The 23,900-nt window shown below is 45.4% G+C and overlaps 1 protein-coding gene across 5 annotated transcripts in view; it reads right to left on the bottom strand.

Moving 5' to 3' along the window:
- The window catches only part of dapk1 (death-associated protein kinase 1), a 310,534-nt gene that overhangs the window by 39,278 nt on the left and 247,356 nt on the right, over positions 1-23,900 (bottom strand). For all 5 annotated transcript variants that reach the window (XM_072516716.1, XM_072516717.1, XM_072516715.1 and 2 more), the window contains exons 21-22: positions 20,101-20,289; positions 13,304-13,501 (exon numbers count right to left, since the gene is read on the bottom strand). In XM_072516716.1, the coding sequence (XP_072372817.1) occupies positions 13,304-13,501; positions 20,101-20,289 (387 nt within the window). The remainder of the gene's footprint in view (positions 1-13,303; positions 13,502-20,100; positions 20,290-23,900) is intronic.

The following is a 23,900-nucleotide window of genomic DNA, read 5'->3' as shown; positions in this document are numbered from 1 at the left end:
TGGCGGTCTTTGGGGTGTCAGACCAGCCAGATCTCTTCAGGGGGAGGAGGGCGGACGCCCTGGCCTTTGCCTCCTGATCGCCCGCCGTAGAATCCTGTTCGGCTGGCGGTCAGCAGCACCACCCAAAGCTGCAGACTGGCTGTCCGAATGGAGAAAATCAGATTCACCATCCGTGGGTCGGAAGAGAGCTTCCACAAAACATGGGAGCCATTCACCCGACTGTTCCGAGACCTGTTTGTGGCCAACACATAAATAAATAAATAGCCAGTAGCCAGGGGGAAATAGACAGGACAAGATAGAACGAGGAAAGCGAGGGACAACCGGGGAGTGGAGCAAGGGAGGTAGCAAAACCTAGCAAGAAAAAATGGGGAGCAGCAGTGAAAAAGGGGGGATGGGAGGGGGCGGGTCAAGGAGAGAGGAGCTGGAGGGAAGGGGTTAGGAAGGATTGTATGCTGAGCCAGACGGCGACAGACTGTAAATAGAGAAACCTAAGAAGAAACCTTTGTGACTGTACAATAAATGAAAACGAATGGCAACGTATATAATTTTGAAAATGCCAATAAAAAGATTTTTAAAAAATTAATAGAGCACAGGACACTTTATGCTTTATTAACTGCTCTCTCCACCTGTCCTGTCACTTTCAATGATCAATGCACATACACACCAGGTCCCGATGCTCCTGCACCCTCTTTAAGAATTGTTTTATATCGTCTTATTTTATATCGTCTCTCCACGTTCCTTCTGCCAAAATGCATCACGTCCCACTTCTCACGATTGAACTTCATCTGCCAACTCCACCAACTTGTCTATGCCCTTATGAAGTTTTATACTGTCCTCCTCACAGTTTACAATGCTTCCAAACTTTATATCATCCTCAAACTTTGAAATTATATCTTGCACACTAAGATCTAGATCATTAATATGTGTCAGGAAAAGCAAAAGCCCCAATACCTACCTCTAGGGAACTCCACTAAAAACCTTCCTCCAGCCCGAAAAATATCCATTGATGAAAGGGTGTAGTTTTTTGACCATATATTGAAATTAATTTTTAAAAAACTTTAGTTTTCCAATAAGTGCTGAAGGGGTAAAACATTTTTGTATTGATCTGTAATTTTTAATCATCTTTATTGTCACAAGTAGGCTGACATAAACACTGCAATGACGTTACTGTGCATATCCCCTAGTCGCCACATTCCGGCGCCTGTTCGGGTACACAGGGGGAGAATTCAGAATGTCCAATTCACCTAACAGCATGTCTTTGGGAACTTGTGGGAGGAAACTGGAGCACCCAGAGGAAACCCATGCAGATCCGGGGAGAATGTGTGGACTCCACACAGACAGTGACCCAAGCCGGGAATGAAACCTGGGACCCTGGCGCTGTGAAGCAACAGTGCTAACCACTGTTCTACCATGCCCCTTCTTCTCACACACAAGCTGTTTAGCTGAAGTTGTTAGCTGCAGGAAGCATGCCCAATGACACATCTCACTGATGATGAGGCCAGGAAAGATGGTCTTTATCAAAAATAAGGGAACAATGTAGGGCTTTTTCAGCGATACCAGGCTGTCTGGCAGGAGACTTAACTATCCAGAATCGTTATTGCAGCAAGCCATTTTTACCTTGTGAATGAGACTACAGTTAGAAGAGTCAGACAAGCAGGTGATTGATAGCCACATTTTTTATAATGGGGAGCCGATGATAAAAAATTGCAAGACTTTGTACTTATTGGACAGTTTAATTAAGCATGTGGACCTTTGATGTGATTGATTAATTATTCACATATACGATGCATCATGTAAATCTAATCATGTTTAGTCATAGAGGGTGGCGCAGTGGGTTAGCCCCGCTGCTTCACGGCGCTGAGGTCCCAGGTTCGATCCCGGCTCTGGGTCACTGTCTGTGTGGAGTTTGCACGTTCTCCCAGTGTCTGCGTGGGTTTCACCCCCACAACCCAAAGATGTGCAGGTTAGATGGATTGGCCACACTAAATTGCCCCTTAATTGGAAAGAATGAATTGGGTACTCCAAATTTTTAAAAAAATGTTTGGTCATAGATAATTAGTAACAAGTGATTGATATATGTTAATTTCCTGTGCCTTTTTAAAAATATTGTTTTATTCCAATTAAGGGGCAATTTAGCATGGCCAATCCACCTACTCTGCACATCTTTGGGTTATGGGGGCGAAACCACGCAACCACGGGGAGAATGTGCAAACTTCACACAGACTGTGACCCAGAGCCGGGATCGAACCTCGGCGCCGTCAGACAACAATGCTAACCACTGCGCCACCGTGCTGCCCAATTTCCTGTATCTTAAGGTGAAGTATAACTGTCTGTACGGGACGGGAAGCAGAGGTGCCAGGTGTGCTAGTGGCATATGCCATCAGCCCAGCTATAACTGTAATAAAGATTTTGCTCATAATTTCAAGAGTCTTCATCTCTCATGAGTGTGAGAGCGAAGTACACTTCAGTCAAACAACTGTGCACTTTTCTCCACTACAATTGATCAGTACTGTCTCTTTCCTATTGCCCAGTCAAGTTTGTATCTACGTTGCTACTGTCCCTTTTATTCCATGAGCTATAATTTTTCTCACAAGACTGTTGTGTGGCACTGTATTGAATGCCATCTGCCATACAATGAAAAGATATGTACATCATCGCCAACTCCGAAGCCTTTCTAGAGTAATTCCATTTGAATCATTGAACAGTACTTTACAATTGGGATTTTAAAATTTTAGTTTTCCACCTGTGGCAGCATTTGCAAACTGATCCAATTGCTTTGCAAAAAGAAATACCTTCTGTTTTTATAAGATGCCTATTTTAATGCTGTTTCAAGCTTGACAAAATTAAAACTTTCACCAGATTGTTCGTTAGAAACAATGGCCTGGATACTGATGGTATTTGCCTTCATTGCTTCTTTGAAACTGATTTTGAGTCCACACATGTGCAGTTAAGCATAGAAATCGAGAAGTTGCTGTCAGAGGTTCTATGCTTCTCAATTGAAGTATTCTCAGACTGCAACTAGAAATCATTAAACTGACGAGAATTTGCCCTTTTATGCAAAGAGACTCTTGGAACAAAACTTTTAAAATGAAGTGTAACTGGGTTTTTAAACAAAGTATTAAGTTCATAAATGCTGCTGAAGAATGTTTTTGATGTTGTAAAACTAATTTCATATTTGTGGAATGTCAGAATTCTCCATTATCATATCATAGAATTTACAGTGCAGGAGGCCATTTGGCCCATCGAGTCTGCACCGGCTCTTTGAAAGAGCACCTTTGAAAAAGCTCTTTGAAAGAGCTTGTTTGGAACAAGCACGTACATACACCCTATCCCCATAACCCAGTAACCCCACCTAACACGAAGGGCAATTTAGCATGGCCAATATACCTAACCTGCACAGCTGGGATTCTCCCGTGGGGACTAAGTCCCCACGCCGGCGGGAAAACCGCCACCAACGGGCCCCCAAGATGAAGAATTCTCACCTCTCTTGGGGGCTAGGTGGACAGCGGAGGGGTTGGTGCCGCTCCAGCTGGCGCTAAAGGGACTGCGCGAGTTCACGCATGCACAGACCGGCCGTCATAATTTGGTGCATGCGCGGGTGGGTTCTCTTCTCCGCGCCGGCCATGGCGGAGCCCTACAGGAAGTGCCCCCACGGAACAGGCCCGCCCGCAGATCGGTGGGTCCCGATCGTGGGCCAGGCCACAGTGGGGAACCCCTCCCCCGGGGTCGGACCCCCGCGGCCCGCCCGAGGACCGCCCCCGCCAACCTACCTGCCAGGTCCCGCCGTGTGGGACCATGCGTAACCCACGCCGGCGGGACTGGCCAAAAATGGACAGCTGCTCGGCCCATCGGGGCCCGGAGAATCGCCTGGGGGGCCGCTGCCAAAGGCCCCCAACCGGAGTGGCGCGAGTCCCAGCCCCGACCGAAAAACAGCGCCAGAGAATACGGCAGCCAGTGTCGTGGCGGGATTCGTGCCGCCCCCCCCGGGGATTCTCCGACCCAGCAGGGGCTCGGAGAATCCCGCCAATTATCTTTGGACTGTGGGAGGAAACCGGAGCACCCGGAGGAAACCCACGCACACACGGGGAGAACGTGCAGACTCCGCACAGACAGTGACCCAAGCCGGGAATCGAACCTGGGACCCTGGAACTGTGAAGCATTTGTGCTAACCACGATGCTACCGTGCTGCCCACATGGTATATACATATATAATATACACAAATACACACACAATGGATCCCTCCAATTAGTGCCAGATTCAATTGAACGTCGGGGAAATCCACGCCACAGAGATTGCTAGATTCTTGTGACCAGTTTGCTTTAACGCAAAGGTGAGTGTTGTCACATCATACAGACTGCAAAGTCTATGCCAATAGGGGTTTAGGTACTTAACTCCGCAGAATTCTACAATAACAATTTGTTCTTTTAATTTCTTATCCAATCCTATGTTCTACCTTAGGATTTCATAGCCCTTAGTTTAGTTAGATTTCCAGTACTTTGTCACAACATAAGAATGCAAGGAGTTTTTACTCATTAATTCATGGGGCATGCGTGTTGCCTTTATTGTCCATCCCTAGTTGCCCTTGAGAAGGTGGTGTGGAGCTGCTTTCTTGAACCACTGCTGTACGTACACGCACAGTGCTGTTAGGGAGGGAGTTCTAGGATTTTGACCCAGTGACAGCGAAGGAACATCAACATTGTTCGAAGCCAAGATTGTGTGTGGTTTGGAAGGGAACTTCTTGGTGGTGATGTTCCCATGTGTCTGCTACCTTTATCCTTCAAGATGGTAGTGGTCATGGATTTGGAATGTGCTGTCTAAGGAGCCTTGGTGAGTTCCTGCACTGCATCTTGCAGATGGTACACACTGTGTGTCAGTGGCGGAGGCAGTGAATGATTGTGGATGGGGTGCCAATCAAGCAGGCTGCTTTATCCTGGATGGTATGAAGCTTCTTGAATGTTGTTGGAGCTGCACTCACGCTGGCAAGTGGAGAGTATTGCATTACACTCCTGACTTGTGCCTTGTAGATGGCGGCAGGCTTTGGGGAGTCAGGAGCTGGGTTATTCACCGCAGAATTACTGGCCTCTTTGACCTGCTCTTCTCGCCGTAGTATTTATATGGTACCAAAAAGGAAATGCTGGAAAATCTCAGCAGGTCTGGCAGCATCTGTAGGGAGAGAAAAGAGCTAACGTTTCGAGTCCCATGACTCTGTCAAAGCTAACAGACAGAGAAAGTGGGAAATATTTATACTGTGGAGTGAGAATGAAAGATGAGTCATAGCTACAGAAACCCAGGGAAACCGGGTGCTAACGGCCAGAGAAACATTTCCCCACATTCTCTGACTGTTAGCTCTGACAAAGAGTCATCGGACTTGAAACTTTAGCTCTTTTCTCTCCCTACAGATGCTGCCAGACCTGCTGAGATTTTCCAGCATTTTCTTTTTGGTTTCAGATTCCAGCATCCGCAGTAATTTGCTTTTATCCAGTATTAAGTATGTTAAGTCCAGCTCAGTTTCTGGTCAATGGCACCGATAGTGAGGGATTTAGCGATGGTAAGGCCATTGAATGTCAAGAGGCGATGGCTAGTTTTTCTTTTGTTGGAGATGGTCATTGCCTGATATTTGTGGCACAAATGTTACTTGCCACTTATCAGCTCAAGCCTCAATGTGTCCATGTCTTGTTGCATTTGCATGTTGACTGCTTCAGTATCCGAGGAGTCTCAACAGGGGCTGGTTTAGCACAGTGGGCTAAACAGCTGGCTTGTAATGCAGAACAATGCCAGCAGCACGGGTTCAATTCCTGCACTGTCCTCCCCGAACAGGCGCCGGAATGTGGCGACTAGGGGATTTTCACAGTAACTTCTTTGAAGCCAACTTGTGACAATAAGTGATTATTATTATTAAATGGTGAACATTGTATAATCATCAACAAACATCCCCATTTCTTAAAACATTTAAAAAAAAATTTTTTTATAGAGAGCCCAATTCATTTTTTCCAAATCAAGGGCAATTGAAGATGGGCAATAAATGCTGGCACAGCCTGCGATGCCCAAGCAACTGAACACCTGGAATCTTAACACATCATCTATGTAACAAAAGGATTCGCAAGGCATTCGAAGCAGAATCTTTTAATATTTTTAAGCAGTGCTTGATAGATTCTTGATTAACAGGGTGAAAAGTTATTCGGGATATGCAGGAATGTGGTGTTGAGGTTACAACCAGATCAGCCATGATTTATAGAAAGGCAGATCAAGCTCGAGTGGCTGAGAGGCCTATTCCTCCTAATTCGTATGTAACAAAACTGGAGTTAATGGAAATCGGGGCCACACGTAGCACAAAGGAATATGGTTGTGGTGGTTGTAGGGCAATCATCTCGGTTCCAAAATATGCAGGAGTTCCTCAGGGTAGTGTCCTCGGTTCAAAACTCAGCAGCTTCATCAATGACCTTTCTATTACAAGGTCAGAAATGGGGATGTGGGGCAGCACGGTGGCGCAGTGGGTTAGCCCGACAGCCTCACGCCGTCGAGGTCCCAAGTTCAATCCTGGCTCTGGGTCACTGTCCGTGTGGAGCTTGCACATTCTCCCCGTGTTTGCGTGGGTTTCACCCCCACAACCCAAAGATGTGCAGGGATCGAACCTGGGTCCTCAGTAGTGTGAGGCAACAGTGCTAACCACTGCACCAACCTGCCACCTCTACGTATGTTTCTATGAGATGTTCAGGTTCGATCCCGGCCCCGGGTCACTGTCCATGTGGAGATCACACATTCTCCCCGTGTCTGCGTGGGTCTCACCCCACAACCAAAGGATGCACAGGGTAGGTGGATTGGCCACGCTAAATTCCCCCTTAATTGGAAAAAATAAATATTATTTTTTTTAAAGAAACAACCACTTGGACTTGATTGGATTGGTGCACTGAGGTACAGTGAAAAGTATTTTTCTGCGAACAGCTCAACAGATCATTAAGTATATGGGAAGAAATTAATTGTCCATCACTATTCTCAGCTGGATGTGACAGGACTGCAGGTTGTGGAATCACTTTGTTTTATCTATCACTTGCTGCTCATGCTGTTTGGTGACCAAGTAGTCCTAGGTTGTAATTTCACCAGGTTGACACTTTTTAAGGTATGCCTGATGTTGCTCCTGGCATGGCCTCCTGCACTCTTTATTGAACTGTGCTTGATCCCTTGGCTTGGTGTTAATGATAAGAGTGGGGGATATGCCCGGCGTAGAGGTACGGATTGTGGTTGATTACAATTTGCTGCTGTTGGCCCACAGCATGTCATGGTTGCCCAGTCTTGAACATAGAACATTACAGCGCAGTACAGGCCCTTCGGCCCTCGATGTTGCGCCGACCTGTGAAACCACTCGAACGCCCATCTACACTATTCCCTTATCGTCCATATGTCTATCCAATGATCATTTGAATGCCCTTAGTGTTGGCGAGTCCACTACTGTTGCAGGCAGGGCATTCCACGCTCTTACTACTCTCTGAGTAAAGAACCTACCTCTGACATCTGTCCTATATCTATCTCCCCTCAATTTAAAGCTATGTCCCCTCGTGCTAGGCATCACCATCCGAGGAAAAAGGCTCTCACTGTCCATCCTATCCAATCCTCTGATCATCTTGTATGCCTCAATTAAGTCACCTCTTAACCTTCTTCTCTCTAACGAAAACAGCCTCAAGTCCCTCAGCCTTCCCTCATAAGATCTTCCCTCCATACCAGGCAACATTCTGGCAAATCTCCTCTGCACCCTTTCCAAAGCTTCCACATCCTTCCTATAATGCGGCGACCAGAATTGCACGCAATACTCCAAATGCGGCCGCACCAGAGTTTTGTACAGCTGCAACATGACCTCATGGCTCCGAAACTCAATCCCTCTGCCAATAAAAGCTAACATACCATACGCCTTCTTAACAACCCTCTCAACCTGGGTGGCAACTTTCAGGGATCTATGTACATGGACACCGAGATCTCTCTGCTCATCCACACTGCCAAGAATCTTACCATTAGCCCAGTACTCTGTCTTCCTGTTATTCCTTCCAAAATGAATCACCTCACACTTTTCTGCATTGAACTCCATTTGCCACCTCTCAGCCCAGCGCTGCAGCTTATCTATGTCCCTCTGTATCTTGTAACATCCTTCCGCACTGTCCACAACTCCACCGACTTTAGTGTCATCTGCAAATTTACTCACCCATCCTTCTACGCCTTCCTCCAGGTCATTTATAAAAATGACAAACAGCAGTGGCCCCAAAACAGATCCTTGTGGTACACCACTAGTAACTGGACTCCAGTCTGAACATTTCCCATCAACCATCACCCTTTGTCTTCTTCCAGCTAGCCAATTTCTGATCCAAACTGCTAAATCACCCTGAATCCCATCCGTCCGTATTTTCTGCAGTAGCCTACCGTGGGGAACCTTATCAAACGCTTTACTGAAATCCATATACACATCAACTGCTTTACCCTCATCCACCTGTTTGGTCACCTTCTCAAAGAACTCAATAAGGTTTATGAGGCACGACCTACCCTTCACAAAACCGTGTTGACTATCTCTAATCAAATTATTCCTTTCCAGATGATTATACATCCTATCTCTTATAAACCTTTCCAAGATTTTGCCCACAACAGAAGTAAGGCTCACTGGTCTATAGTTACCGGGGTTGACTCTACTTCCCTTCTTGAACAAGGGGACAACATTTGCTATCCTCCAGTCTTCTGGCACTATTCCTGTAGACAAAGATGACTTAAAGATCAAAGCCAAAGGCTCAGCAATCTCCTCCCTAGCTTCCCAGAGAATCCTAGGATAAATCCCACCCGGCCCAGGGGACTTATCTATTTTCACACTTTCCAGAATTGCTAACACCTCCTTCTTATGAACCTCAAGCCCTTCTAGTCTAGTAGCCTGAATCTCAGTATTCTCCTCGACAACATTATCTTTTTTGTGTGTGAATACTGACGAAAAATATTCATTTAGCACCTCTCCTATCTCCTCGGACTCCACGCACAACTTCCCGCTACTGTCGTTGACTGGCCCTACTCTTACCCTAGTCATTCTATTATTCCTGACATATCTTTGAAAGCTTTAGGGTTATTCTTGATCCTACCTGCCAAAGACTTCTGATGCCCCCTCCTGGCTCTTCTTAGCTCTCTCTTTAGGTCCTTCCTAGCTAACTTGTAACTCTCGAGCGCCCTAACTGAACCTTCATGTCTCGTCTTTACATAAGCCTCTTTCTTCCTCTTGACAAGTGTTTCGACTGCTTTAGTAAACCACGGTTTCCTTGCTCGACCACTTCCTCCCTGCCTGATTGTCGAAGCCAGGTATTTCTGATACAACTAGTATAGGTAAAAGATAGCTGTTTAAGCATAAATATTAAGCCCCAGTTTTAAATACCCATTTTAAAATGAGGATTTCAGCACTCATAACCTCAGGTCATCTCTGGACATGCAGAGACACAAAACAGCATAATTCCATCATAGATTAAAACAGCAAGTTGCAAAACAGTTTGACACTATGCTTGTGCTACTGTCAAGGACAAGGGCTGAATTCCATGGCAACAAGGTGGCAGGAGTCCAGTGCAGTTTGTAGAGCATTGAATCAAATATATATTTGATTCCAACTTTCTCGACATGAAGTCTTCATCGTTACATTAGCCAAGCCAGCTTAAAACCAGGTTTTTGCTGGTAAAGATTAGCAGAATATCACATTCCATAACATGCAGCCATGAAACAATTAAAAATTAATGCTGCACATTGAAGATGGACGGCTTGCGGTCAAATCAAATGTGTTTGAGTCTAACCCAAACCAATTAGGATTATATTGGGGTGCGATTGGATGATTTAAGACAGATATGAAAGTGTATAACTGAAAAGTTTCCCCCCGCCATTTTAGTCTGTCTTTGTAGTGATGTGGTGTTTTAGTGTGTTTCTGTAGTAGTGTTTAGGAAATTTTCGGGGAATGTTTTTGAGGTCTTGACTTTTAGTTCAGCTCTCTCTCTCTCTTTTTCATGTTTCATTTCCAGACTTTGACCTTTAAAAAGTTACTTTCGAGCTGTCTGCCTAAGCAAAAAGATAATGTCTGTAATTCTCTGAAAGCTTCAAATTGTCTATGAATTGCCTTTCAATTGACTTTTAAATTGTAATCAATAGAAGAAAAATAAAAGAATTCCTTTTGGCACCTGAGAAGTTTTAACTGCAAATTTCTGCTGAGTTCCAGTAATCGCAAAGTGCTGCTGGTAACCGAATAGTAGGAATACTATAAATTCCTTCAACTTTACGCAGTCAAATAATAGTAGGAATCCAACAACTTGGCGTAGTCCAAAAATATTACAGATTCTTTCACTGACAGGTACATACTTATCAAGGACACGCAGTAGCTGTTTCTTGAACAAGCTCCACATTTCCACTGTGCCCATCCCCTGCAGTTTTCCTCTCCATCCGATGCATCCTAAGTCTTGCCTCATCGCATCATAATTGCCTTTCCCCCAGATATAACTCTTGCCCTGCGGTATATACCTATCCCTTTCCATCACTAAAGTAAACGTAATCGAATTGTGGTCACTATCACCAAAGTGCTCACCTACCTCCAAATCTAACACCTGTCCTGGTTCATTACCCAGCACCAAATCCAATATAGCCTCGCCTCTCGTTGGCCTATCTACATACTGTATCAGGACACCCTTCTGCACACATTGGGCAAAAACGGACCCATCTAAAGTACTCGAACTATAGAGTTTACAGTCAATATTTGGAAAGTTAAAATCCCCCATAACAACTACCCTGTTGCTTTCGCTCCTATCCAGTAGCATCTTTGCAACCCTTTCCTCTACATCTCTGGAACTTTTTGGAGGCCTATAGAAAACCCCTAACAGGGTGACCTCTCCTTTCCTGTTTCTAACCTCAGCCCATACTACCTTAGTAGACGAGTCCTCATCAAACGTCCTTTCTGCCACGGTAATATTGTCCTTGACTAACAATGCTACCCCTCCCCCTCTTTTACCACCTTCCCTGAGCTTACTGAAATATCTAAACCCCAGCACCTGCAACAACCATTCCTGTCCCTGCTCTATCCATGTATCCGAAATGGCCACAACATCAAAGTCTCATGTACCAACCTATGCCGCAAGTTCACCCACCTTATTCTGGATGCTCCTGGCATTGAAGAAGACACACTTTAAACCACCTTCCTGCCTGCCGGTACACTCCTGCAACTTTGAAACCTTACTCATGACCTCACTACTCTCAACCTCCTGTATACTGGAGCTACAATTCAGGTTCCCAAGCCCCTGCTGAACTAGTTTAAACCCTCCCGAAGAGCATTCGCAAATTTCCCCCCCAGGATATTGGTATCTCTGGTCCAGGTGTAGACCATCCCATTTGTAGAGGTCCCACCGACCCCAGAATGAGCCCCAATTATCCCGAAGTCTGAAACACTCCCTCCTGCACCATCCCTGTAGCCACGTGTTCAACTCCTCTCTCCCCCTATTCCTCGTCTCGCTAGCACGTGGCATGGGTAACAACCCAGAGATAATAACTCTGTTTGTCCTAGATCTAAGTTTCCACCCTAGCTCCCTGAATTCCTGCCTTATATCCCTATCTCTTTTCCTACCTATGTCGTTGGTACCTATATGGACCACGACTTGGGGCTGCTCCCCCTCCCCTTAAGGATCCCGAAAACACGATCCGAGACATCACAGACCCTGGCACCTGGGAGGCAACACACCAACCAAGAGTCTCTCTCGTTCCCACAGAATCTCCTATCTATCCCCCTAACTATGGAATCTCCAATGACTAATGCTCTGCTCCTCTCCCCCCTGCCCTTCTGAGCAACAGGGACTAGTTAGATCTGGTCAAAACCTATCCCATTTAGCATGGTGGCGGTTCCACACAAGGTGAAGGTGGGACTTAGTCTGTGCGGTGGTCACTCCTACCGACACTGTCATGGACAGATGTATCTGCAAGAGGCATACTGGCCAGGATTAGGTCAAAAGTGTTTGGTGGGCCTACCGAGCCAAGACGATGGACTTTGAAGTCCCCATGCAGAGTACACACTGCGCCTGTGATACCCTCAGTGCTTTTTCGAGTGATGTTCAACATGAGGGATACTGATTCATCAGCCATGTGCTGATTGGCGGGCGGTGGGGGATTGCACGCAGTACGTGGTCGTCAGCAGGAGGTTTTGTTGCCTATGTTTGACTTGGTGCCATGCAAATTCCTGGGGTCAATATTGAGGACTCCCAGGGCAACTCCCTCCCAACTGCATACCACCCTGCCACTATCTCTGCTGGGCCTGAGCTTTTTTCGTCATTCTTCTAAACATCAAACAGTATACAGGCTCTTTCTGCTCCACCACTCCCTCTACAACCCCCTCATCCCAGGAATCACATTAGTGAACCTTCATTCACCCTCTGTAAAGCAAATACATCCGTTCAAAACTGTACACAGTACTCAAATTGTAGAATTGCAGCAAGACTTCCTTACTCTTGTACTCAAATTGTATTGTAATAAAGGCCAACATACCATTTGTCCTCCTACCTGCTTGCTGTACCTGCATGTTAACTCTCTGATTCTGGGACATAGACACCCAAATCCCTCTGAACACCAACATTTAATAGTTTCTCACTCCTTAAAAAATGTTTTGTTTTTTCCATTCTTTCTATCAAAGTGAATAAACGCATTTTATTGAATCTGCCACCTTCTCTCCAACTCACTAATCTATCTATATCTCTTTCCAGGTTCTTGTATCCTCCTCACAGCTTACTTTGCTACCTCGCTTTGTATCAGCAGCGACATTACACTTGGTCTCGTCATTTAAGCTACCACTATAGATTATAAATGGCTGGGAACTCGTACTCAAAACAGAAAATCTCTATTAGGTACAACTGCTTGTTTCTAAAACAATGCAACTTCACCACTATAGGGTTTCTTCATCTTTCTTCCAGAACCCAAGCGTACATGCTATCTGCCCAGTGATTCTGTTAGTCTTCGGATGAAAACACATTCAGTATATTTTAGGTAACAACAAGGAGAAAAATAAACCTACTCTTACGTTTTATTGAAGACTTTACAAGGAAATATTAAGTAAAATCAGTAGCACTTAAGCAAAGTGTGATTTTTAAAAGAATCTAAAGCAACGTCAAGGATGAGTAAAAGCCAATCGACCATCATTCCAATTCATATTTCTAGTCCACTAAATTTCCATCTAAAGATGTAAACTTATTTTGAATGGTTCTCATACTTCCTTTCTCGGTGATCATAATTGGCTAATGAAGGTGTTCTGTGATCAGCGCATTGCTTGAAACTTACCTAAAGGCTCTTCGGCTGGAAGAAGAGATTTGAGGGTATTGAGCCAAAAGGTCACTTGATTCAGTTGCATTTCATATGGTTCCTCTAGACTGAAAAGCACCATGTGGATAGCAGTGGAGTCGTTTGCAGCAAAATAATCATAACAGCAGTAGTAAGCAGGATTGCCAGAGAACTCCCAGACATTAAAATCACCAACCCCTGAAAAAAAAAGATTGAAATGCTTCAAATATTCTGAGGTGATCAATAATAGTTTAAAAAGGTACATGGGTTAAGTGGTTGACGGGGATGGGAACTTAGTTGGGGACTCGGAGGGAGTGAGCAAGACCGTTCGGGACTTTTATAGTAGGTTGTATAGATCTGAACCCCCTGGGGGGCCGGAGGGGATGAGGCACTTCTTGGATGGGCTGGGGCCCCCCTGTTGGGCTGGAGGAGATAGTGGAGGGCTTGAAGGCCATGCAGTCGGGGAAGGCCCTGGGGCCGGACGGATACCCAGTCGAGTTCTGTAAAAAGTTCTCCGGAATATTGGGGCTGGTACTGTTGAAAGTCTTTAACGAGTCCAAAGAAAGAGGGGTTTTACCCCAGACGATGTCACAGGCCATGATCTCGCTCATTTTGGAAAGGCACAAGGACCCGGAGCTGTGTGGTTCTTATAGGCCGATATCCTTGTTAAACGTGGATGCCAAACTCCTGGCCAAAATTCTGATCTCTAGGATTGAGGACTGTGTGCCGGACGTTATCGGAGAAGACCAGACAGGGTTTGTTAAGGGCAGGCAGCTGGTGGCCAATGTAAGAAGGTTGCTCAATGTGATCATGATGCCCCTGGAAGGCAGGGGAGCTGAAGTGGTGGTTGTGATGGACGCGGAAAAAGCATTCGACCGGGTTGAGTGGGATTACTTATGGGAGGTGCTGGGGCGGTTCGGGTTTGGGAGGGGCTTTGTTGACTGGGCTAGGCTGCTGTACCGGGCTCCGGTAGCTAGTGTACGGACAAATAGGACGACTTTGGAATATTGCAGACTACACCGGGGGACGAGACAGGGATGTCCCCTCTCCCTACTGCTGTTTGTACTGGTGATAGAGCCGTTGGCAATTGCTCTGAGGGGCTCAAGGGGCTGGTTCGATTTGGGGGGGGGGGGGGGGGGGGGGGGGGGGGGGGGGCTGGAGCACAGGGGGTCTCGTTGTATGCAGATGACTTGCTGCTGTATGTCTCGAATCCAATGGAGGGAATGGGGGAAACTATGGGAATCCAGCTGGTTTTCGGGGTACAAGCTTAATATGGGGAAGAGCAAGCTGTTTGTGGTTCAGGCGAGAGGTCAGGAAAGGCGACTAGGGGAACTGCAGTTTAGAGTGGTAGGGGACAGTTTTAGGTACTTGAATATTCAGGTGGCGAGGGATTGGGACAGGCTACACAAATTGAACCTGGCCCGGTTGGTAGACCAGATGAAGGAGGATTTCCGGAGACCTGTTGTCTCTGGCGGGTAGGGTGCAGTCGGTAAAAATGATGGTCCTCCCGAGGTTTCTTTTCGTTTTCCAGTACCTCCCCATCTTCATCCCGCTGTCCTTTTTTAAGCGGATTAATATGATTATTGTGGGCTTTGTGTGTGTGTGTGTGCGGTGGGGGGGGGGGGGGGGGGGGGTAAGTCCCCGCGGGTGAAGAGGGCAATGCTTGAGCGGAATCGGGGAGGTGGTGGAGTGGCGCTGCCGAATTTCAGTAATTACTACTGGGCGGTTAACATAGCCATGGTGAGGAGGTGGCGGGGTGGAGGGGGGAGAGCCGGCGTGGGTGCGCATGGAGGCGGCTTTGTGTAAGGTCACAAGTTTAGGGGCACTGGTGACAGCTCCCCTGCCATTCTTGCCGGCGCGGTACTCCACCAGTCCAGTGGTGGTAGCGGCGGCCCTGAAAGTCTGGGGCAGTGGAGGAGACATGTGGGGGCATTGGTGTGGTCCCCAATCTGTGACAATCATAGGTTTGCCCTTGGAAGGTAGCTTCCAGAGTATGAGGGTGCTGGAGGAGAAGTTTGCATTGGCTGGAGGAAATGAACTCCGATATTTACAGGTACGGGACTTTCTGCGGAGGCAGGTACCAACCTTCCCACTCCTGCCGTTAAGGGGGATTCAGGATAGGGTGGGCTCTAGAGGATGGATAGGGGAAGGGAGCATCTCGGACATATATAGAGAGCTTATGGGTTCGGAGGAGACGCAGACCGAGGAGCTGAAGCGAAAGTGGGAGGAGGAGCTGGGGGGGGGGGGGGGGGGGGGGGGGAGATAGAGGAGGGCCTTTGGGCGGACGCGTTAGGAGGGGTCAATACTACCGCAACATGTGCCAGGCTCAGCCTGATCAAATTTAAGGTTGTTCATCGGGCTCACATGACAGTGGTCCGGATGAGTAGATTCTTTGGGATGGAGGACAGGTGTGCGAAGTGTGCGGGACGGGGGGGGGGGGGGGGGGGGGGGGGGGGCAGCGAACCATGCCCACATATTCTGGGCATATCCAAATCTGAGGGGATTTTGGCAGGGGTTTGCCGACACCATGTCCACGGTATTGAATATAAGGGCGGTAGTGAGTCTGGAGGTGGAGATTTTTAGGGTATCGCAGGACCCGGGAATCCAGGAGGAGAGGCAGACATTCTGGCCTTTGCTTCCCTGGTAGCCCAGAGGCGTATACTGCTGGCGTGGAGGGACTCAAAGCCCCCAAAATCGGAGAACTGGCTTTCAGACATGGCCGGCTTCCTCTGCCTGGAGAAAATTAAGTTCGCCATGAGAGGGTCTCAGTTGGGGTTCGCCCGAAGAGAGCTAATCGTCAGCAGAAAGGGCGGGGGGGGGGGGGGGGGGGGGGGGGGAGGCTAGCATAGGTTAGGGGGATAAGTAATGGCAAGATCTAAGGGAGAGGGTGGTGGAATTTGCACTATGTATATACTTTTCTTGTTATTTATATTGTTGATTCTGTTGCTGTTAAAATGCCAAAGAAAATACCGCAATAAAATGTTCATTTTTAAAAAAAAGTACATGGGTTAACATTCCAATTTACTTTACTATTTCAAGTTGCTGGAAAACAGCATTTCGAAGTGCTCCATTGGGCCCTTGTTGTTTGTTATAGAATCATAGAATTCCTACAGTGCAGGATCCCTACAGTGCAGAAGGAGGCCATTCAGCTCACTGAGTCTGCACCAATCCTTCGGATGGGCACTCTACCCATTTACACTCCCCCTGTCCTATCCCCATAATCCCGAACCTGGACATTAAGGGGCAATTGATCATGGCCAACCCACCTAAATCCACCACATCTTTGGACTGTGGGAGGAAACCAGAGCACCCGGAGGAAACCCACGCAGACACAGGGAGAACATGCAAACTCCACACAGACAGATACCGGGATTGAACTCGGACCCTGGCGCTGTGATGCATCAGTGCTAACTATTGTGCCACCGTGCTGCCATGATTTCAATTACATTTTTTTTTTCGAGTATTCCATTTTTTTTTCCAATTAAGGGGAAATTTAGCGTGGCCAATTCACCTACCCCTCACATCTTTTTTGGGTTGTGGAGGTGAGACCCACACAGACAGAAGGTGAATGTGCAAACTTGACACGGACAGTGACCCGGGGCTGGGATCGAACCTGGACCCTCAGCGCCGTGAGGCAGCAGTGCTAACCACTGTGCCACCTTGCCGCCCTATGATTTAGAGTTAAATGTGGGTGACACGATTGGAATTTTGCAAATGACACAAAAAATGGCCATGTAGTTGAAAATGAAGAGGACAGTTGTCAACTCCAGAATGATATCAATGGTTGGCTGACTGGGTGGAGGATAAGCAAATAGAATTCAATCTGGAAAAGTGTGAGGTGATGCTTTTAGGGAGGCAAACAAAACAAGGGAACATTCAATAGAATGGAAGAAACGGAGAGGGATTGAGGAAGTGAGAAACCTTGAGTGCATATCTGCAGGTCCTTGAAGATGGCAGGACAGGTGGACATCTGGAGTGCTTTCTTTTATTGGGCGAGGTATTGAATACAAAAGCAGAATCTAATGCTAAAACTGTAAAAAACGTTGGTTAGGGCACAGCTTGTGATTTGTGTATCAAATCACATTACAGGGAGGACATAATTGCTGTGGAGAGAGTGCAGAGGATATTTACAAGAATGTTGCCAGGCCTTGAAAATTAAAGCTATGAGGAGAGACTGAATAGTCTCGGGTTATTTTTCTTAGAACAGAGGAGGCCAAGGGGTGACCTAACTGAGGTGTACAAACTTATTATCTCTAATCTCAAGTAGGCTTACATTAACACTACATTGAGGTTACTGTGAAAAGCCCCTAGTCGCCACATTCTGGCACCAGTTCGGGTACACGGAGGGAAATTCAGAATGCCAATTCACCTAATAAGCACGTCTTTCAGGACTTGTGGGAGGAAACCGGAGCATCTGGAGGAAACCCACGCAGACATGGGGAGAACATGCAGACTCTGCACAGACAGACAGTGACCCAAGCAAAGAATCTAACCCCGGTCCCTAGCGCTTGAAGAAACAGTGCTAACCAGTGTGCTACCGTGCCGCCCATAATTATGAGAAGTGTATACAGAAAAGACCTATCTCAGGGGTCAATTATAAGGGGCCATAGATTTATGGTGATTGGAGGAAGATTAAAGGGGAAATGAGGAAAAACATTTTCACCCAGAAGGTGGCGGCCTCTGGAATTCACTGCCTAAGTGGATGGTTGAGGATGAAACACTCATGTAAAAGGTACCTGGATCTGCATCTAAACTGCAGGGCTATGGACCAGGTGCTGGAAAAAGGATTATAATGAGCAGTTTATTTCTTTTTTCTCTTTGTTGGCTGGTGCAGACACGATGGGCTTTGAAAGGTCTCTTTCTACACCGTAACGTTTCTATGGTTCTGACAGATTAAGTGGCGGTAATGACTGAGATAGATATATTTCTGATTTTAAAACGAGTTAAAGGTATATGGGGAACAGGTGGGGTGGCGGACCTGAGACCAGGAAGAGATCAGCCATGATCTGGTTGAATGACGGTGTAGGCTCTAAAGGCTGAATTGCCTACCTCTGCTCCTAATTCCTATGTAAAGCCAGTGGTTCCCAATTAGAGTGGCAGAATTATTCGCGAGAAATAAAATCACATTAATCTCATACAGTATAGTAATAATAGAGGGTTTTAAATATTGTTGTAGGAAAGCTCCACCTCCACAGCAGTAGAAAACAGAACAAGTCAACACACCTAGAAGCTGACTGTGAGCTGGGAATTGGTGTTGTGAGCTGCAGTCTCTCTGGAATTCTGGAACTTAGTGCCTCTTTCCCTGCCCTTCCTCCCCCCTCACCACAACCATCCAATTACAGTTTTGTCTCCTCCCCTGTTCTTGCTGATCCGTCAATCACAACTTTATGCTCCTACTCCCTGTGCTCACTGGCCCTCCGATCAAAGCCTCGCCAACCCCTTTGATCCTGTATGCTCGCTGATTTTTCAAACAGTTTCCGCCCCCCTTTCCCGCTCTCTGCCATCGCTCGCTCCTCTCCCTTGGCTTTGATGCTCAGCTAGTTGCCGACCTCCACTGAGTCAGCAACGGCGCTCCTTTGCTCTGTGCCTCAACAGCCTTCGGAAAGATAGAGATTGGAGAATGAAAGGTGGAGCATATAGATGGAAAAGCAGAGGAGGCTTCACCTGACAGATGGGGGATAAGGAAATGAAGATAGAGAGCTTTCGCTCAGACCAAGCCCAAGGAGCACTTAGACCGAGCCTGTAAAATGGGATTTTGAGAAATTGCGTTGCAATATATGTTTGATTAGACCTGGTGAGCAAGTACATGGAATAACAATTTCACAAAGTATTAAAAAAAACACAGATTTTCATAGTTATACATTGGACAGTATTATATCTTGACTTATAATATGTACCATTTAATGATTATACATTGAATGTTACTCTGCTGCTTTATGGTTTTGGTTGGCATCTGGAGTCACGTTAATTTTCAAGTGTTCAAAAGGAGTCACATCGAAAATGAGTTTGGGAGGTGCCGAATGAAGTAATGATCTATAAACTCACGGTGTTGAGAAAACAAGAAAAGCTCACAAGGCAGTTACATGGATCGAAGCATGGATCTTGATTGGCATACTACTTCTGAAGTTGATGTATTTGTTCATTCTCTTGAAGGTTCTGATTCTTGCTGGGATGGTTTGCCAGACCTCCGACACCACATCCAAGCAACTACTTACATGAGAGTTTTGATGAAGATCGCCGGTAGGTTTATTTGATTGCAGGTAACATCACATCCAAGCCATGACATAGCTTTACCAGATTTGCAAACATGCTTGCCTCCAAATGGTTGAGTTCCCTCTCCCCTAAACCATCGATACCGAGGATCACCTTAAGATCCCATGAATTATGCTGGCCAAGGTCATCTAACTCAGTCTGTGTGGAATTAAATTTAGTTTCTTCCTGATTATATGGCTTAGCTGCTCACCACCATCAGGAGAGCACTTAGCTAATAAATGCTACAACATTTTTAAACAAACTGCGTCTGTAACTGCTGCACTTGCATCACAAATTGGTTTACTGTGGTCTTGGGGACTGTTAAATTAACCTCAAATTAGTGATGTACTGTAAATTCAATTAATCCTTTCAAACTGCTGTTTCACCAATTCAATTTTATACACCAACAATGCAGTTCAAAAACTAGAAAGCAGGAGTTTAAAAACAAGGCTCTTTAAATAAGCACTTTTTATATGAAAATTGCTTCACATTCCATTGCAGAGGAGATAAGAGTTCCATTCTGTAGGGAAGTAAACATTTCTTACCATTAACATTAGCATGTTGTATCTCTATAGCTTTAGTGGACTGGTCATCAGTTGCAAAGTGTAGATTGTGCGTCGGTGAAACAAAAGCTTGCAGCACCCCTTTGGTTAGACTTGGTTCAAACATCATGCTCCGGCTCCTTACACTGACATTTTCACAGCCAGGGTACAGATTTGAAATGCTCACTGAAACTTAAAAATGAGAAGTTAGTCAAATAGGCTGTTTACAAATTTAATGGTTCTTAGATTAAGGTCACAAACTAATAAAAGTAGTAAAGTTTGTTAACTATTATATTTGTATGGGTAAAGATTAGAAATAAGGTATAGTTTTAGGTGGGGTTCATTGAATGTTTCTGTGCCTGGAAGGCACCTACAGTTAGATTCATGCTGGACAAAGGTATTTGTGTGTGTGCAGATTGGTTAAGTTCCAACTGTGATAGAGGGATCTACGACATGGAGTAAATATAGTTGCCCGGCAATTAGAGCCCCTTGTAAGGGACAATTTTCCTTTCTTCTTTAGTTTTAGCTGGAAGCTATAGCAAATAGTGTAGATAGACCGCTTGAGAGGGAATATCTCCCACAGCACTGCTAACAGCAATTGAAGACAGGGAGCGAGTGAGCCGGCAGCTCTCATAGCTCTTCTCAAAGCAGTAAAATCTCTCATAGATTTTACTGCTTTGAGAAGAGCTAAGAAAGAAAGCTCCAGGGGAACTAAAGGACGGTTGGTTCTAGAAACTTGGAAATAGAACAGGTTAATGTTCAGGGTCAGCACAGACTAAGTTGCAAAGGAATTGGTTGGTGAGAAGCTAAGTTTCTAAAGTAACCCTAAAGATTTGCAAAGTAATCCTAAAGTCTGGAATGTCTTACTGCAGTCAGTGAAGCAAAATTGAAAGTAATTAACAAAGTATTGGCTGGATATCAGAGTTTGTGTTAACAATGGAAGTAGTCAAGACAAAGAAATCCTGAAGGGTCGGTGTAAAATCATGGAGTGGATTTGCTGGTAAAGGTACAGCAGAAGCACTATTCACAAGAATCTTTTGCAAAATGAGGACTGGATTTTGGCATGTAAGCCACTAATGGAAAGCATGATTATAAGAGGAGATTTTAAAAGCGTATTTGTGGAAGTAGAGTTTAGAAACTCTAACATGACAATTATCTGGGGGAATTCGGAGGAGAAATCCACAGGCACTAACATGGGTTCAGAGTGGAGAGTGTGTACTTGACCACAGCCAATCGGTGTGTTTTAAAAAAGGACTTTGTGTGCTAATGAGACTATTGTAGCTCCAAATGATCTATAGAACATAGACCATAAACTGGTGTGTAATTGTTAACATAAGGCAAAGGAGTATGGCATGAAAAGCCAATTTTTCCATGTTTAATAAATTATTTTTCTCGTTGTTAAAACTAATTAGCAGTCCTGCGACTCTGCTCCTCCATGTTTGATTAAAAAAAGTAAAAGTTACATCTTTTGAGCCAGGATTCCATTCAAGGATATTTCTGGTTCAGTTATAACATCACCTGGGATTGTAACAATATAAGCTATTCAAATTTAATTTTAACCTTTTTAATAAATACCAGTGGTCAAGTGTGTGAAATGCACTAAGTTGGACTAAACTGGTCTCAGCTGCAACAGCAATCTAGGGGCTACACAATTGCCACTTCCCCTTTCTGATAGCAAAATGGGGAGGAAAACAAGTCAGCCAAAGCTCTTGCCTTCAATTACTATCCAGTGACTCCTGAATTATTTTTGAAGTGTGTTCACTGTTGTTTGTAGCCAAACATGACAGCCAATTTACATACAACAATGAGATGAATGACCAGTTAAATTATTTGTCGGTGGTGTTCATCTGGAAATAAATTATTGGAGAATTTCCATGTTGTTTAAACAATGCTATGGTGTATTGTTCATCCAAGTGAGGGGACAAATGGAACCTCAGTTTATATATGTCTCATCTGAAAGGCAGCACCTCCTACATTGTATCACCTCCTTAGGATTGTAATAAAGAATCTGTTCTGGTCCTGAAATGGGTTTGAATTTGCGGCAATTTGAGACAATAATGTACCAATAATCCAGTGCTGACACTTCAGTACAGTACCGGGTAGTGGCACGCCTATGATTTGCTATTTTGGGCAGCACGGTGAAGCAGTGGTTAGCACTGCTGCCTCACGGCACCGAGGTTCCAGGTTCGATCCCAGCTCTGGGTCACTGTCCGTGTGGAGTTTGCACATTCTCCCCCTGTTTGCGTGGGTTTCTCCCCCACAATCCAAAAGATGTGCAGGGTGGGTGGATTGGCCACACTAAATTGCCCCTTAATTGGAAAAAGTGAATTGGGGACTCTAAATTTATGAAAAAAAAAACGATTTGCCATTTTAAATCCCTGTTCCAATCCCACTCTCTTTCACTGTTGTGTGTCAACTCTGGCTCAGTTGGTAGCATTCTCACCTCGGAGTCACAAGATTTCTGTTTCAAGTCCCTGTCCCACTCCAAGACTTTTTGTTCCCTTTTAAAAAAAAAAATTTTAAGTGCCCAATTATTTTTTTTCCTAATTAAGTGGCAATTTAGTGTGGCCAATTCATCTACCTGGCACATCTTTGCATTATGGGGGTGAGACCCAGGCAGACACGAGGAGAATGTGCAAACTCCACACGGACAGTGACCCGGTCCGAGCCCGGGTCCTCGGCGGCGTGAGGCAGCAGGGTTAACCACCGTGCTGCCCACCCACTTCAGGACTTTAGCACAAATATCAAAGCTGACACTCCAGAACACCACAGAGCGATTGCTGCACTGTATTTCATGGTGCTCTTTGGGTGGCTACAAAAGATCTGCTGGCACTATTTTCAGGCGGTGAAGCGGAACTATCCCTGGTGTCCTGGTCAATACATATCCCTCAATCAACATGACAAAGGTAGAATACCCGGTCATTATAACATTGTTGCTTGTGGGGGTTTGCTGTGCACAAACTGGCAAACTGGCTGCTGTATTTCCTACAACAGCGGCTACATTTCCAAAGTAATTAATTTGCTGAAAAGCACTTTGTGATGTCCTGTGGGTTGTGAAAAGAGCCAAATAAATGCAAGACCTTCTTTAACTTTCTACTAATTCTAATCAAGCTCAATGGAAGATCTGGAAACATTTGAAATTTCAGACCTTAATTGGGGCGGCAGGCAATTTCCTTAGGATGGGTCTATTGACGTCCAAGGTTCTGGACAGTGCCTGAAATTGCTCCTGGCATTGTCATAGAAATTTGGCTCCCTTACCCCGATGGCAGACTTCTGTCAAACTGCTTTGGCAAATCTGCCTCCAAGATGAGGGAGGCTGCTTTGGCAGGAAGATCACAGGGAACTGACTCTGGCTCACAGAGTAAAAATAGTGTCAATATGAAAGTATATCTCAAATGAAACCCTCAGGCACTTTAGATTGTACATTTTATCAGCACAAAATTAAGCTATTAGTGTAAAAAGTATTAGAAAATCTGTTACAACGGACTGCAAAACAAATGCTGAGCACCAAACTGGAATCACGCGGCTGTCTTTTTATTGGTGACATTTAATTTGAATTCTGATAGATTGGTGACTGTAACCCAAAATCTGGTGGCTCTACTGCAAGTTCATCTCCAAAAGAAGATTTTAAATTCTGCTGATGGGATAAAGGTGTCATAATTTCCAGTGTTAACACTGGAAATTGAGTCATCAGTGCCCGTGTCCGGCAACCCTAAATAAATGACATCAGATTATAAAAGCATCCCCTGACTCATCACAACAGAGATCTTTTTCATCAATTAGCTCTGTGCTCTTTGCTACTC

Source organism: Scyliorhinus torazame, chromosome 9 (genome assembly GCF_047496885.1).
Source record: "Scyliorhinus torazame isolate Kashiwa2021f chromosome 9, sScyTor2.1, whole genome shotgun sequence".
Lineage (NCBI taxonomy): Eukaryota > Metazoa > Chordata > Chondrichthyes > Carcharhiniformes > Scyliorhinidae > Scyliorhinus > Scyliorhinus torazame.
This window is presented reverse-complemented; position numbering and strand designations above follow the sequence as displayed.